The sequence below is a fragment of the Episyrphus balteatus genome, chromosome 3, assembly GCF_945859705.1.
Source record: "Episyrphus balteatus chromosome 3, idEpiBalt1.1, whole genome shotgun sequence".
Taxonomy (NCBI): domain Eukaryota; kingdom Metazoa; phylum Arthropoda; class Insecta; order Diptera; family Syrphidae; genus Episyrphus; species Episyrphus balteatus.
The window spans coordinates 16223811-16240367 of NC_079136.1; the positions used below are offsets into that span (position 1 = coordinate 16223811).

Sequence of the window (16557 nt, forward strand, 5' to 3'; positions counted from 1 at the left end):
TTGAAAAAAAGAATCGATCTTGCAGCGTTCAAAGTGTTGTAAAAAATGTGCCGAGCATGATTTATTGAACACAAAATCGGTTTAAAGTCGATTTTTTTAAAAAGGAATTCGACATAAGGGCATGACCACACCTGAAAGGTATGCGTTAGCGGTACGGGTAATTGTATGAAGAAATTTCTAACTACAAAACATCAACGTTCAGGTGTCATGACTATTTTTGCAGTTGAAACGAAACGATGTTTTTCAAAATTTCCATAATCGCAATCGCAAGCGACTATGGGATGTAGCAAAAATCGATTATTGAGATTTTGTAACGGGAATATCTCAAAAAACGAGAGCTGATAGAAAATTTCTTATTTCGCATTCGAGTTATGGTATTTTTTTGAAAATCTTGGCTTCGTTTAAAAAAACATCTTTTGGCTTTAAGAACTTCTTGTTTCACTTCTAAGGTCTCTTAGACTGAGTATTTCTTCATTATTGTTCTTGGCATTACAACTTTTTTTTAAGAAATGAAAACTATGAAATTTTAAAACGTCTATGTTTTTTTTTTTTTGTATAATAGAGACTTGAAACGTTTGTAAAAATTAATAAATTAAGGTTATTTTAATATCAAATATCTTTTTTTTCACTTCAGATTCTTTGATGTAGTAAGCTTAGAACAAGCTTTTAACTACAATCAGAGGCTCATCATAAGTGCATGTTAGTGGTTAGTAGATAAAAAATACAACTTCCCACATGCACAATATAAAACAAAATAATTACGAACAAATTTACAAGTTATAAAATTATAAGTACAAAAAATCCAACATGTATAATTTATTTAAAACATTGATTAACACAGTCACGATTGTGGAGCACTGGTTCGAAACAATGTTTTTAATGTTTTCAAATTTGAGCCGAATAAGCTCAACAATTTGTTTTTTAACTACATACTTTAACCGATCTTAATGAGAATTACAATTTAAAATTATTTAAAATTTAAAAATTGAAAAAAAAAAACAATTAAAAAAATCTGTACATGATAGAATTGTTGTTGAACTGTTCTATAACTTTCGTCACTGGCGATAAAATGACCTTAAAATCCATTTTATGTCATTAAAATAAAAGAAATTTTGATTAAAATCATAGTTTCTTAATTAATGTATAAATTCTAAATTTGAAAATAAATTTGCTTTGTTTAAGGCATTATATACTTCAACGGCCACTTTTGCAAAAAGTGAAAAAGTGGAAATTTCAAACTCATTTTCTGATATTTTTTTCCACAGCAAAAACTTAAAATAATGATGTAGAGAGCTTAGTTTTTTATTTATAAAACAGTTTTTGTAGTTTTTTCCAAAAACAAATGGTGCTTGAAAGAAATGAAATATTTTTACTTTTTGCAAAAAGTGGCCATTGTAGTTATATCTTTACCCCCATATAATTGACAAATTTCAAAACATGTTTTATAACCAAACATGTGTTTTGACACCCTACATTTGAAATACCTCGGCAATTAAATCAAAATTTTATTTTAGATTTTGTCTTCTAGAAGGCATTACTGCAACGAGCACTTTTTGCAAAAAGTCAAAAAGTGATTCATTTTGTGAGGCTTTTCAGACCCCAAAATGAAAACAAGCTTATTTTTGGTTCCCAAAACAATTTTTCTAGTTTTTTTTCACAATCACATTGCGCTAGGAAGGAAAAACAATGTTTACTTTTGTAAATTTCTTTTTTTTTTTGAAAAAATTGCCAGTGAAAAGTTACAGAACATGAGCAGGGGCACAGATTTAGATTATGGTCATTCAATCATTCATCATTTCAAAAAATTGTTCCGAAAAAAAATTTAATTTTTCGGACCCGTGTAACATTTAAAAAATCAATTCAAAATGTGTGAATTCAATATTTTTTCATAAAAATCTCCGAATTTCTAAAAACTTTGACTATTTGGCTATGCATTTGCTTAAATCTTAGATATAGTTAAAATCGCTAAATGTTAGATCAAATAGTCAAAATTTTAAGAAATTCGACGAATATTATAAACAAAATATTTAATGCACACATATTGCATTGATTTTTTTTTCACTTTTAAGTATTTTAATTTTCAATAAATCTTTATATTAATGCAAAAGAATTTTGTTTGCAATAATAAGAAATTAATACCATTTCAATCTTAATTCTTAACCGGCTAATTTACACATATATGTAAATTATTACTAACATAAGCTTCCACACTTAAAAGTTTTGTATTAAGGTCCATATACTTTGTTGAAACTACAAAATACTTATCCCACATACGCACATGCATTGACGTACTATATATGGACTGCTAGTCGTTTGACTTTTCCATACAAAAATTGAAAAAAAAAATGATTCCACATCTTTCTAGCTTTACTAGCGGTATAACCTTAGACGGCGAAAAGAGGAAACTTTTAGTGAATGACATCTGTCGTTAAAAGGTAGTGCTTTCTCTGTTTTTCTATATTTGTTCCTTTCGCACTTCTTCAAAAATGTTGCACTTATTCTCCGCTTTTTTTTAGGGCGCTAGTATCGCGAAGAAACAAGTGGAACCAACCTGAATATGCTTCTAGCAGTCCATATATATTAAGTCAATGCGCACATGGACAAAATCTCACTTTGCACCGCTATGAAAAATATGTGAAAAAATTCTTTCTGTTTTTGAAGCATTCCTACTTTGTGGGATAGTCTTGAAATGGCTTTTATAAAACCAAGGTTAAATCAATATTTCATAGACAGACAACATTTATATCTTTTTAATCCTTTACAGGGAAATAAAAAACCCCACTCTATACATTGCTAAAAAGTTCATTGCCTCTTTAAATACGTACGCGTATACTTTTCATTCAAAAAATGATATTCCTTTTATCGAAAAATAGACAGACACAAACAATGTCGTAGAATCGCATTAACCTGTCATTCCACTCAGAAAAGATCCAAATTGAGAAAAAAAAATAACACCAACAAAGAATTGCGACATCAGAACTTCTGAGAAGCATTTTTTAAGAACTCAGACTTAAATCTATACGGCAACAAAAAATACGATTTTATTTAAATATATAAAAAAAAATTATTGTTGAGACAGTGGGCAAAAGTCAGCAGTCATCAGTATCTTCTTTCACCCAACAGCAACGAAGACAACGACTGCGACTACAAAGATAAAAAGGCAAAAAAAATGTATAAAACTCAATTAAACTTAATTGATGATAATTGACTGATATGCACGCATGAATGGACAACTGAATCAATACCATAGTCGCCTTTTAAGAACATAAAAAAAAAAACAATATTTGACAATGTGGTGCTATCCAGCATATTTTGTATCTTGATCGGACTTGTATATTTCTTGCCACCTTTTTGCAGCCATAATTTACATTTATCTTAATGTAAAATTTATTTTTCTCCCATGCTAGTTTTTCTACACTCATCTATGTCTTAATACAATTACTTTATTTGTCAAAGAAGCTCAAGGTAATGGAAAATCAGCCAAGTGAACTTTAAATCCAGTTCAGTGATCCTATGTGATCATTTAACGCAATATTTTTTGTAGCTTAGTTCAAGGTTCAATCCCACAATTTTGGAATGTATGCTAGGAACTTAATAGCGATTTTTTTTTACCGTTTTAATAGAAATTAATAAATAATAATTTTTAGATTTAAATGAGGGCAGTATTTTTAAACCGTATGAATGGGTAACTCGGGCGTATACGTATTTTTTTTTAGAGAAAAAAGAAAACTTCTTAATTTGCAATAACTTAAAGTTCTGAGATCGTAGAAAATTTTATATGCAAAGTTTAAATAATGTTGCATACTAAAAATTATCATAAATGTTGTAATTTCCTTGTATAAAAATCAGAAGGCTAATAAAAAAAAAAATTTTTAAACTTTTGTTTTTGATATTTTTGAATGCAACATTATTTAAACATTGCAAATAAACGTGTTGATGAATTTGCAAAAACATTTACTGCACTATTAAAGTTACTAATAAAGTATTATAATTTTTACTGGCCCTCATCTTTTTCGCAAAAAGTTGGTTCACCTGTTTTTGGGAATTCTACATAAAAAAAGTGTAATAGAGTATAATAGGTACTAAAAAATGGTTTCCTTTTCAATTTTTTTTAACTCGAAATTCGTGATTTTTAAGTTTAAACATTATTCAAGTAAATGAGCGATATGTATGAGAGATGCTTGAGAAAGATCCAGAGTCAGATATTTGAATCTCCATTCCATTTTTTGATGTGAAGTGGTAAAAACCAAGAGAAATTTTTCCATTTCCCTCCTCTTCACCCCCTCAAATTCAGAAATCTGACTCCAAATTGGCAAATGGAAAGACTATATAAACGTTTTAAAAAATTCCAAAATATTTCTGAGAGCGTTTGGCCTATTGAGCAAGACAAAACAGAAATATTCTGCACATACCTTTTAGATTCTCTTGTTAATAGATTTTTCTTCTAGTATTTAATTTGCAGTTTTTGAGTTTTCTTTTTTTTTAAATATCGGTTTTATCTAAAAACGATTATAAAAATTTGTTTTTAATTATAATTAAATTATTGTTATTTAACTATGTACCTGTAATTTTTTCTCTGACAATTTTGATTCAGCAAATTTTTGAAATTGATTTTTCTTTCTCAATTCCTGAGTAAAAAAAAGTAAATTTTACTGTTTCGTGGGCTATAGGTCTTGCTTGTATTTTCTAATGATTAAAGTTCGTACCAGTCGACGTTTCGGGTATGGATATACCCTTCTTCAGGACTCTAATTAATATAAATAAAAAAATCTTAAATATATAAAACCAAACCAAAATATCTATACTTACAATATTAAAAACTTTTAACCTCTTAAGGTTTCTCAAAAAAGTGGTTTGTCAAAAACTGCTTAGCTTTTTTTTTTATATCAGTGATATTTCAAAAAATTCAATAATAGAATATCTTGAAAAAGACGTTTCACATTATTGAAATTTCAAAACAATCAAATTAAAAAAATTTCTATTTGATAAGAAATTCAAAAATTTGATAAGAAAAACAAAAACAAATCCTAACAAAAAATTCAAGTTAAAAATGTAGATAAAATCTAATCTAACATATTTCTTTGGACAAACTGACTATAAATATTGCTAAGTCCCTCACAATCTGATCTCCTATTAACAGTATTATCTGTATCTAAGATATGTAACATTTCTAGCAACATTCTTTTGCTATAGTGTTTTTCTGTTTGTAAAATGTCTACGTTATTAAAATCTGGCCTATGTCCTTCATCTATACAATGTAAAGCTAAAGCTGTTTTTTGAGAATGTCCACTATGTATATCTGATCTATGTCCGGCAATTCTATTCTTAAGTTTCTGCATTGAAGTACCTACATAAACTGAAGGGCAGTGGTTTGTTCCATCACCTAAGCATTTTATTTTATATACAATGTCTGATTTTTCGTTTTTGGAGAATTCACCTTTTAAATTTGAAAACAAAGAAGTTCTTAATATATTTGCTGATTTGAATGCTAAACGAACGCTATCTTTATTCCTTATAGGGGCATTTAACATCCTATTCGAAAGATTTGGAATGTATAAAACACTTTTGTATGAAAATTGTGTAACATTTGTTGCTAAATTTGTCCGAACCAAAGGATTAAAATGTTGATTCAATAGCGTTTTTATTATATTTAAAGGAAATGAATTCGAAATTAATGTGTCCATAATTATTTTAATGTTCTTTTGACGAAAGACAATGTCACTGATATCCAATACTCTTTTTATAAATTTTTTTGCTGTATTTATAATTACTTGGTTAGGCTGTTTGGAATTGTAATTAATAAGACGACCTGACGATGTTGGTTTTTTATACCAATCAAATATTAGTTGATTATTTTTTCTTATAACCATTACATCAAGATATGGAAGTTCGCCATTATTTTCATACTCAACTGTAAACTGAATTTTCGGATGAAAAGAATTTAAAGCAGTTAGAGTAGAATTAACATGACTAGATTTTAGGATTATAAAAATGTCATCGACATATTTTGTTATTATTTTTGGCTTATCTTGAATATTTTCAAAAACCTCATCTAATAAAGCTTCCATTACAATATCTGCTAATATTGGTGAAGCAGGACTTCCCATGGGAACTCCTTGTTTCTGCTGATAAAAATGTTTATCAAATTCTAAATAATTGTTATCAATCACACAAAAACGTAAAATTTCCAAGAATTTTATTTTTGGAATTCTGGTGTGATCTTTGATTGTATCCCAACTTTTTTCAATCAATTCTAGTACTAATGGAATGGGAATATTTGTAAATAATGAAACTACATCAAAAGATACAAGAATATCATCTTGTTCTAAAATAATTGGAGAAACAGTTGCAATAAACGATGAAGCATTTTTAACATTATATTTTGAGTTAAGAGTTATGTTATTTAAAATTTTAACAATGTATTTAGATAACTCGTAACAAGGAACACTAAGTGAAGAACAAATTGGCCTTAAAGGTACATTAGGCTTATGAATTTTAGGCAATCCATAAATTTTGGGACTATTAGCGACATAAGTCGTCATACATTTTTTCTCAGACTCATTAATAAATTTGTGTGTAAATAAGTCTTTAACAAGTTTGTTGTTGCGACTTTGGACTTTGTTTGTTGGGTCATTTCTTAAAATTGTGTAAGTATTCCTGTCAGCCATCATATCATTCATTTTTTCAACATAATTTGCTTTTAATATTGCTACAGTAACATTGCCTTTGTCTGCAGGAACGATGTAAATTTCTGGATGCCGTTTTAAAAATTTGTTTGTGTCTTTAAATATCTTATTTAAATATTTATCAAAAGAAGGAATTGATGTAGAACGAAGATGGTTCTGTAATAATTGTACAAAGCATGACCGTGCAGGTTCATGTTCTGAGCGTTCTTTACTTTTGATAAGTTCTTCTCCATCAGCAATCATTTTAAATAATGGAAAATTATCTTTAGAAATTGGTAAAGCATATTTAGGCCCTAATGAGAGAAGCCACTTTATGTCTTCTGGAAAATCTGTCTGTGTTTTATTCACAAACCAATTTTCTTGAAAATGAACTCTCATTTCTTTTTTAAGTTTTAACTTTAGCAATTCTAGCTTTTTCTTTTGTGATTGCTTTGAACTATCATTAATCTTATTCCTCGTTTGGTCCTGAGTTCTAAAAAAATCATTGTACTCATTTACTGCTAACCTATTTTTAATATCATTCTCTAAATCTACTAATAATCTATGTAGTTTTTTAATTTCTGATTGCTTTAAAGAAATTAAAAAACTACATAGATTATTAGTAGATTTAGAGAATGATATTAAAAATAGGTTAGCAGTAAATGAGTACAATGATTTTTTTAGAACTCAGGACCAAACGAGGAATAAGATTAATGATAGTTCAAAGCAATCACAAAAGAAAAAGCTAGAATTGCTAAAGTTAAAACTTAAAAAAGAAATGAGAGTTCATTTTCAAGAAAATTGGTTTGTGAATAAAACACAGACAGATTTTCCAGAAGACATAAAGTGGCTTCTCTCATTAGGGCCTAAATATGCTTTACCAATTTCTAAAGATAATTTTCCATTATTTAAAATGATTGCTGATGGAGAAGAACTTATCAAAAGTAAAGAACGCTCAGAACATGAACCTGCACGGTCATGCTTTGTACAATTATTACAGAACCATCTTCGTTCTACATCAATTCCTTCTTTTGATAAATATTTAAATAAGATATTTAAAGACACAAACAAATTTTTAAAACGGCATCCAGAAATTTACATCGTTCCTGCAGACAAAGGCAATGTTACTGTAGCAATATTAAAAGCAAATTATGTTGAAAAAATGAATGATATGATGGCTGACAGGAATACTTACACAATTTTAAGAAATGACCCAACAAACAAAGTCCAAAGTCGCAACAACAAACTTGTTAAAGACTTATTTACACACAAATTTATTAATGAGTCTGAGAAAAAATGTATGACGACTTATGTCGCTAATAGTCCCAAAATTTATGGATTGCCTAAAATTCATAAGCCTAATGTACCTTTAAGGCCAATTTGTTCTTCACTTAGTGTTCCTTGTTACGAGTTATCTAAATACATTGTTAAAATTTTAAATAACATAACTCTTAACTCAAAATATAATGTTAAAAATGCTTCATCGTTTATTGCAACTGTTTCTCCAATTATTTTAGAACAAGATGATATTCTTGTATCTTTTGATGTAGTTTCATTATTTACAAATATTCCCATTCCATTAGTACTAGAATTGATTGAAAAAAGTTGGGATACAATCAAAGATCACACCAGAATTCCAAAAATAAAATTCTTGGAAATTTTACGTTTTTGTGTGATTGATAACAATTATTTAGAATTTGATAAACATTTTTATCAGCAGAAACAAGGAGTTCCCATGGGAAGTCCTGCTTCACCAATATTAGCAGATATTGTAATGGAAGCTTTATTAGATGAGGTTTTTGAAAATATTCAAGATAAGCCAAAAATAATAACAAAATATGTCGATGACATTTTTATAATCCTAAAATCTAGTCATGTTAATTCTACTCTAACTGCTTTAAATTCTTTTCATCCGAAAATTCAGTTTACAGTTGAGTATGAAAATAATGGCGAACTTCCATATCTTGATGTAATGGTTATAAGAAAAAATAATCAACTAATATTTGATTGGTATAAAAAACCAACATCGTCAGGTCGTCTTATTAATTACAATTCCAAACAGCCTAACCAAGTAATTATAAATACAGCAAAAAAATTTATAAAAAGAGTATTGGATATCAGTGACATTGTCTTTCGTCAAAAGAACATTAAAATAATTATGGACACATTAATTTCGAATTCATTTCCTTTAAATATAATAAAAACGCTATTGAATCAACATTTTAATCCTTTGGTTCGGACAAATTTAGCAACAAATGTTACACAATTTTCATACAAAAGTGTTTTATACATTCCAAATCTTTCGAATAGGATGTTAAATGCCCCTATAAGGAATAAAGATAGCGTTCGTTTAGCATTCAAATCAGCAAATATATTAAGAACTTCTTTGTTTTCAAATTTAAAAGGTGAATTCTCCAAAAACGAAAAATCAGACATTGTATATAAAATAAAATGCTTAGGTGATGGAACAAACCACTGCCCTTCAGTTTATGTAGGTACTTCAATGCAGAAACTTAAGAATAGAATTGCCGGACATAGATCAGATATACATAGTGGACATTCTCAAAAAACAGCTTTAGCTTTACATTGTATAGATGAAGGACATAGGCCAGATTTTAATAACGTAGACATTTTACAAACAGAAAAACACTATAGCAAAAGAATGTTGCTAGAAATGTTACATATCTTAGATACAGATAATACTGTTAATAGGAGATCAGATTGTGAGGGACTTAGCAATATTTATAGTCAGTTTGTCCAAAGAAATATGTTAGATTAGATTTTATCTACATTTTTAACTTGAATTTTTTGTTAGGATTTGTTTTTGTTTTTCTTATCAAATTTTTGAATTTCTTATCAAATAGAAATTTTTTTAATTTGATTGTTTTGAAATTTCAATAATGTGAAACGTCTTTTTCAAGATATTCTATTATTGAATTTTTTGAAATATCACTGATATAAAAAAAAGCTAAGCAGTTTTTGACAAACCACTTTTTTGAGAAACCTTAAGAGGTTAAAAGTTTTTAATATTGTAAGTATAGATATTTTGGTTTGGTTTTATATATTTAAGATTTTTTTTATTTATATTAATTAGAGTCCTGAAGAAGGGTATATCCATACCCGAAACGTCGACTGGTACGAACTTTAATCATTAGAAAATACAAGCAAGACCTATAGCCCACGAAACAGTAAAATTTACTTTACTTTCAAAAAGGTCACGAAAAAAGGAATAATTATGAGTAAAAAAAAGTTATAGCAGAAAAATTGAGTAGTTTAAAGTAAAGTTCTTTTATTTTAGATCTCATTATGGTCTGCTTCTTTATACTTATCCCGTTTAAAATTATAACTAAGCAAAAACAGGACACCTGGTAACCGGATTCATATTAAAACAGATTTTTAATTCAAAAATAGGCACGGTAGTGGTTAAAAAAAAATAATTTTCAATTTCTTATCGCACGATATAACCTTCTTAGTTTTTTATCTTGTTTTTTAATTCTTATACAAATAAAAATAAATAAATTCTTCTTCCCATCCAAAATATCTATCACTTTGTATGAATGAAAATTCTTTCTAAAAACACAGAAAATGTTATTATTTGCAAAATTATTTTTTTTTTTAATTCCAGGTGGTTTTTAACAAACTTAAAAATGAGTGAGTAAACTCGCCATCACCACTAACACATAAATATTTTTTTTATCTTAAAATAAAAAAAAAAACATTTTGATATCTTTGGTTGATAAATTTATATGTAAATAAACATAAATTTATTTAGACTCTAGAGAATTTCATAAAAATGAAGAATCACTGTAAATAGATAAAAGTTTATGGTAAATATTATGTCCAATCAGATGATTAATTTCCGATTGCAAAAATAAAGAAGATACAAAAAAGAAGAACAAGTAAGACGATGTTTGTTTGGGAGAAAGTGTGTTGGTTTTTTTTTCGCGGTGACCTAATTGTATGTTTTGGGATTATAAAGCGTAACCTTGTTTATTTAAAATGATGTCATACCAACAAGAAAATAAGATTTTATTTGTCTGGGAAGAAATTTACAGTGATAATGAAAACTAGAGAGTAGACCTTACCTATTATTATTATTTGTTTGATATTCAACAACATTATATGCATCAGAATAATCCTTTGCCTTTCACTAACAATCACAAAGAGCAACTTATTAGCAAATACTTAATTGTTTTGAGAAGCTTAAAATGAAGATCTAGAATTAATCTAGTTTTGTGGACTATTTTAAACCAAAAATTAAAAAAAAATTAATAAACCATTGTTTTCAAATTCAATCCATTGTTTTCTTATTATCACAAGTTAGGGGAAAAAAAGTTACGATCTTTACAATACTTTTCAGTATTTTTCATCAGCAACCAAAAATTTGAAAAAAAATGCTTTGATCATATTGAAGAAGCGTGATTGCAAATATATATTCACGTTTGATGATCTGTATAGTTACTGCTTGAAAAGATAGAGGGCTACAAAGCTCCTAAAATTCGTTTCATATCAAGTTTTAAAATCAAAGATGTAATCAAAGCATTTTAAACACAATGTTGTAGGAATGAATAAAACTTATTATTTTTAGGAAACTCTACCCATTACCTATTTTACCCCTTTTGACCCTTTTTGAAAAGATTTAAATGGCCTTATAGCTAAAACCAAGTCGACCTGTCTCCATATCGCCCTGCCGCACAGTGGTGCATTTGGTGCTTTTTTGCGTCAAAATTCATTTGGACGGCCATTTCTTCACGAAATTTCATGAAATTTGGTACACTGAAGGACATTTGTATGGAGAATACGAAAAAGTTGCCAACTTTTTTTTATTCAAAATGGTGGCCAGAATAAGCCTTTAAATAGAATTTTCTTTTTCAAAATAGTATAAAGCTAGAAATTCGGCTAAAATCTGACCAAAAAGGTTTTAGATCTTAGATAAAGAATTCATAGATTCATATTTGATAAAAAAATATAAAACTTCGAAAACAAAGTCCAAAAAGTGCCAAATAGGTAAAAGACACTTTTAGGCCTCTTATTACTCTATTTAATGAACATTTTTGTAAATTAGCACCATTTAGACATCTCTTCAATTTTTGTTTCATAAAAAATTGAATATTTCGGGGTTATATGGTTGCAAACTTTGTTTTTAAGTAAATATTAGAAAACATGATATAATGAAAAATTTCAATGTTCAATAGAACTGAGAATTTATTTTTTCGGTAAACCATACTTTTTTAGTAGATTTTAATATTTTTAATTCAAATCCGAAGTCGAAAAAAACCTATGACGTCACATTTCCTAGGTAAAAATTCAACTTTGAACTTTTTATATCTCAAAAACGTGACGTCATAGATTTTTTTCGACTTCGACTGTGGTATACATTGTTTTTATAAACTTTCAACTGACAAAAATAAAAAATAATTAAAATGAAAATTTTGTTAAATTTTTTTGTAAAAATGAAATTATTATTTTTTTTTTTACTGCAAATACAGAAAATAATAAGACGTTAAATGTCAGAAAGTAAGATGTAAGGTACCATAAACTGTAATTAAACCTTTCACATAACAAAATTTACGAAAAGATTAAAAAAATAGAAATGTTATTATTTTTTTCGCTTTCTTCTTAAAAAAAATTGACTTAATCTTAAACACCAAAATTCTTTACCTTACTTTTAATATGTATGGTATGTATATTTTCATATACAATATGTTCCTATGTGTGCATATTGTATAACCAACTTTAATGATATCCTTGTGATGGTTCTTGTTTTTCTTCGAATTTCAATTTTCAATACAAATCGGCAAAAAAAAAGTTTACCAATAATCTTAGTGTAAGAAAAAAAAACAAAACAAAATAATATATTCAATTGCCTTTCCAAACAAAGGTGATTTCAGTTCCATTCTTATTTCCAAATGAGTCTAGTCGCTTTGTCGACGTCAACCAGAACGACAACCACGTCGATGACGACGAAAAGAAAGAAAATAATAATAATAAAATATAGTTAGAGTGTCTGAGTGGTTATGTATGTTTGCACATTTAGCCTCGATCCTACAGGTAATATTAGTGCCATCGGGGGCCACTCTAACTCTTACCTGTTCTTTTTACCTGTACTGTGTTGTGCGGCCACGGTTGCCGGAGTGGGTAGGATCCTACCAAACTGGGTAGGTTTTTTTACCTTGGGTAGGTTGGTAGGTTTGAAGTCAATTTGGTAGGTTTTTCCAAGTTCTTTCTCTAAAATAATTTTATTTTTAATAATTGATAAAAAAAATTGTAATTATGTCAAATCTACCCAAAATATTTGTGCCAAACAAATGTGCCCATCTAAACCGAGAGTAATAATATTAAGTAGTGTATGTAAACGCAGTATCCTCATTGTTGGTGTCTGAACTCATCCATTTTCATGTTTTGTGTTGACACTAACTTCACATTCTTGATTAGTGATTTCTACAAAATGGCATTACAATTTTATTTTAAAAGTTTTTTTTCCAAAAAATTATTTATAAAAAATTGTTTTTTTAAAAAACGGCTCTAACGATTTTGAAATTTTTTTTCTAAAAATGCACGTTTATATATCAATCAAAACTGCATACTTGTTTTGGAGGGCAATTTAATTTCAGATTTTATTTTATTTTTTTAAACGAATTTTATTTTTTTTTTCCAAATTTCTATATAGAAAGTCTTAAAAATTTAAGCAACTTTAACTCCAAGAGCAAGTTCGTGCGACCCAGTCGTGCATTTTATTTTTTTAAACAAGAATTTATTCTCTTAAAATCGAAAATTTTCGTTGGGTAGGTTTTTCTTTGAATTGGTAGGTTTTTTTCGAAACTTTGGTAGGAAATTTTGTATGCGAGTGGCAACCGTGTGTGCGGCCTGTGCCATATATATCAACCAGTTCCGATTCCATGGAAAACATTAACAAAACAAAACAAAACAAAAAAATGAAATACAAAAAAACAAAGATCGAAACCTGAATCTGTATCTTGTAGATGCAATATGAGCGGAGGTAAAGTGCATAAAATACAAACCACTCAAACGTCTTTTCCACTCACATTTAAAGTGTGTGTTTTTTGTTTTCGATTCGGCTTGAGCTTGAGGGAGTATAGAAGTTATTTATTTTTTTTTCTCGTTTTGTACAGCCCCGGGTTGTTTGTTTTCTTGCCACCCACCCAGACAGCATTAGATGAGATTTTGTGGAACACCAACGGACACGTTCTAAACGAAATGGTGTTACAGTTAATGGGGGAGTTGACGGCATGACCGGTGATGTATGTACATGTGGTTTATCAGGGGAGTCAGTTGAGAATTGGAGATTGTGTTCTTGTGGTTTTGGATGATTAACAATTTCAAGTGTTGGTAATATGCTCGTGGATAATGCATTCAACTTATTGGATTTTTTTCATTAGGGTTTATTTGAAAAAAATAAAATAGTAATAACACTAATAACACAATATTTATATTTAAGTCTTTTATGCAGGAAGTTACATAGTTATAAAACTAATTAAAGTGAATATATCTTACCTATATTAGAAATGTTTGACCACCATCCGAATGACAATGAGAATTAAAATTTCTCAAACATCTCTAATGAAGTAAGTTCTTCGTCCAATGACTTCAAATATAGGTAACTTCGAAGTGAAGAAACTGAAGCAATAAATTTTTTCGTTTGGGTGTAAAAGCCATTTTAAAAACATGTTTTTTAACTTTAATAAAAAAGTTGGCCGATATGCAGGAAAGAATCAAGAAATTTATCATTTTTTAGTATTTCGTTTCCAATATTTTCTCTTAAACCAAATGCATTTTTAAAGTTAGTCAAAAAGCATAATAATACGGTGAAAATTGTACCATCAACCATCAAAATAGGCAGAAATTCTCGATTACCTCTTCATGTTCATCGTATGTATGTTTTTTCTCCAAAGTTTTTATTTTAGTTTTGGGATACAAAATATAATCACAAGGGCCAAAACCCACATTTTTGAAACGCAGTCTTCTCTAAATGGCTATTAAGAACTTCAAAGCCTTGTTTTGCAATAGCAGATCCTTTTTGTCAACTTTCCTATTTCTTTTCGCTTTGATGGCGTCTTTTCTATTTATGCAGCAACCACGGTGGATACAACTCAAACACCCTATTCCTTATAGCGAAATCCGTCCAGTATCCCAAGAATTTGTAGCCGTGGTTTTTCCAGAAAGAATCATCTTCAATTGACTCTCCGCCTTGTTTAAACCGAAAACCGAGAATGTCAATTATACACCAATTTTCAAGTTAAAGCCAGAACTATAATTGGAGGAAGCTAACGGCAAATCCACGTTTTTGTTGTTGATTTCTTCGACTTTTTGATAAGTTTTCATCCGTCGAGTGCGGTTGCAAGCGCTGTTGGCCTCCGTTTCGTCCGACACTTCCGACAATTATTATAGTTCTGGCTTAAGAGTCACTGAATAACAGGTAGAAATTGTATTCTTAAATTAATTTTGTCTCTCCGATTCACTTGCTAACTTAACGAAGTACAATAAATGACCTGTTTTTAACTTGCAAACAATATGAGGTAAAAATTTTGACTCCAAAGTCCAAATGCTTTTGCAACGATTTCATTCCGCGAACTTTTTGACCCGTGGTGTTCGTAGTCATTAAAAGACTAATTCGTCGATACTATTTGTCTATATTTTCTTTATATTTTCACTATTTTTAAACATACAAACTGAACGTTCATCTAGAAGAGGTAACTGTAATAATGCTTTAAATATGGTGTAAAGATGGTTTGGATAGAATAAAAGATCATCATGACGACAATAAATCTTAGATTGGTTTGTATATACAAGTAGATTGTATCTTTCAAAGAGTAACAGCTTCAAGAAAATTTAAGAAATTTGTAGCAGAGGGTGAAAGCGAAAACATTATACCTAGGCAAACGTTAATTTTCGTTACTAGCCTTGTTATACAGGCAGGTTCATCAAACATCATTCAACTATTCTTAATTGGTTTAATATTTTCAAAATTTCACTTCTATCAACATTTTGAGAAGACTTTTCACGTTTTTTTTAGAACGTTGACTGCCATGTCGCCCACCGGTGGGTCACGCATAAATTTCCCAGCAGGCCATGTGAATGTGAACAGTCAGTATATATTTTAATGGATATTTTATTATGCAGCTTCTCAGTAAGATCAATTTTTTGGTACCTGCCTAGAAAAAAGTACATTCTTGATAGTACAAGAAAAAAAAAGTTTAGTCACACGTCACACCTGATCCTTATCTTAAGAACTTGTGACGTTGAAATACAGATTAAAAAAATATATTAATAACTAAATACATTAGGTGCTGAACCTATTAAATTCCTTATAAAGGTCCACAAAATTTATTAACACTGTCACACCCGTTACAATGGAAGTACCCTTATATGAAATTCTAAAATGAATGAATGATTTACTTTCAACATATGTACATACATTACATATGTAAGTAGCATAGCTTCATCAGCTTAACATTTATAACTTTGAAAAATTATCTAAGAATTTGTAAGTATTTTTTTGGGGTTTAAATAGCCCCAACTGAACTGAGCTTTGATTAAATCCACATTTCTTATTCACTTTAGAAAAAATTTTTTTCGGTTTACCAGATTTCTCAAAAAAAGGAAACGATAACACGATTAAGCGATAAAAATATGTACTGGCAATTCAAACGCCTGGCAACCATGTTGATACCAAACTGCATTCACAAATTTATATGCATAGATACTCCACAAACACTTTGAAAAAAATACATTGAGAAGTGAGATTTCAAACACCCAAGACCCAACAAACCCAAAACAAAAACCACTCACTCTCGATTGAGTGGGTACTCAAACTAAAAAATAAAGAAACGATGAAATCGAACCACCACTCATTCCGTATAACCAACTGACA

The 16557-nt window shown here is 28.9% G+C and overlaps 2 protein-coding genes across 2 annotated transcripts; one reads left to right on the plus strand and one right to left on the minus strand.

The window, feature by feature from the left end:
- Positions 1 to 4640: 4640 nt before the first annotated feature.
- LOC129916440 (uncharacterized) lies at positions 4641 to 6339 on the minus strand. The gene is made up of 2 exons (XM_055996411.1): positions 4810 to 6339; positions 4641 to 4747 (listed from the first exon to the last, which is right to left on the minus strand). Exon 1 carries the CDS (start codon positions 6105 to 6107, stop codon positions 5064 to 5066), a length of 1044 nt encoding a protein of 347 aa, XP_055852386.1. The 5' UTR covers positions 6108 to 6339; the 3' UTR covers positions 4641 to 4747; positions 4810 to 5063.
- A 1829-nt stretch (positions 6340 to 8168) lies between these two features.
- On the plus strand, positions 8169 to 9896 carry LOC129916439 (uncharacterized). The gene is made up of 2 exons (XM_055996410.1): positions 8169 to 9696; positions 9760 to 9896. Exon 1 carries the CDS (start codon positions 8401 to 8403, stop codon positions 9442 to 9444), a length of 1044 nt encoding a protein of 347 aa, XP_055852385.1. The 5' UTR covers positions 8169 to 8400; the 3' UTR covers positions 9445 to 9696; positions 9760 to 9896.
- The last annotated feature ends 6661 nt before the right edge of the window (positions 9897 to 16557 follow it).

What these genes read in the sequence shown, in the direction of transcription:
- LOC129916440 (XM_055996411.1), bottom strand. Translation starts at nt 6,107, where the DNA reads ATGGGAAGTCCTGCTTCACCAATATTAGCAGATATTGTAATGGAAGCT.
- LOC129916439 (XM_055996410.1), top strand. Translation starts at nt 8,401, where the DNA reads ATGGGAAGTCCTGCTTCACCAATATTAGCAGATATTGTAATGGAAGCT.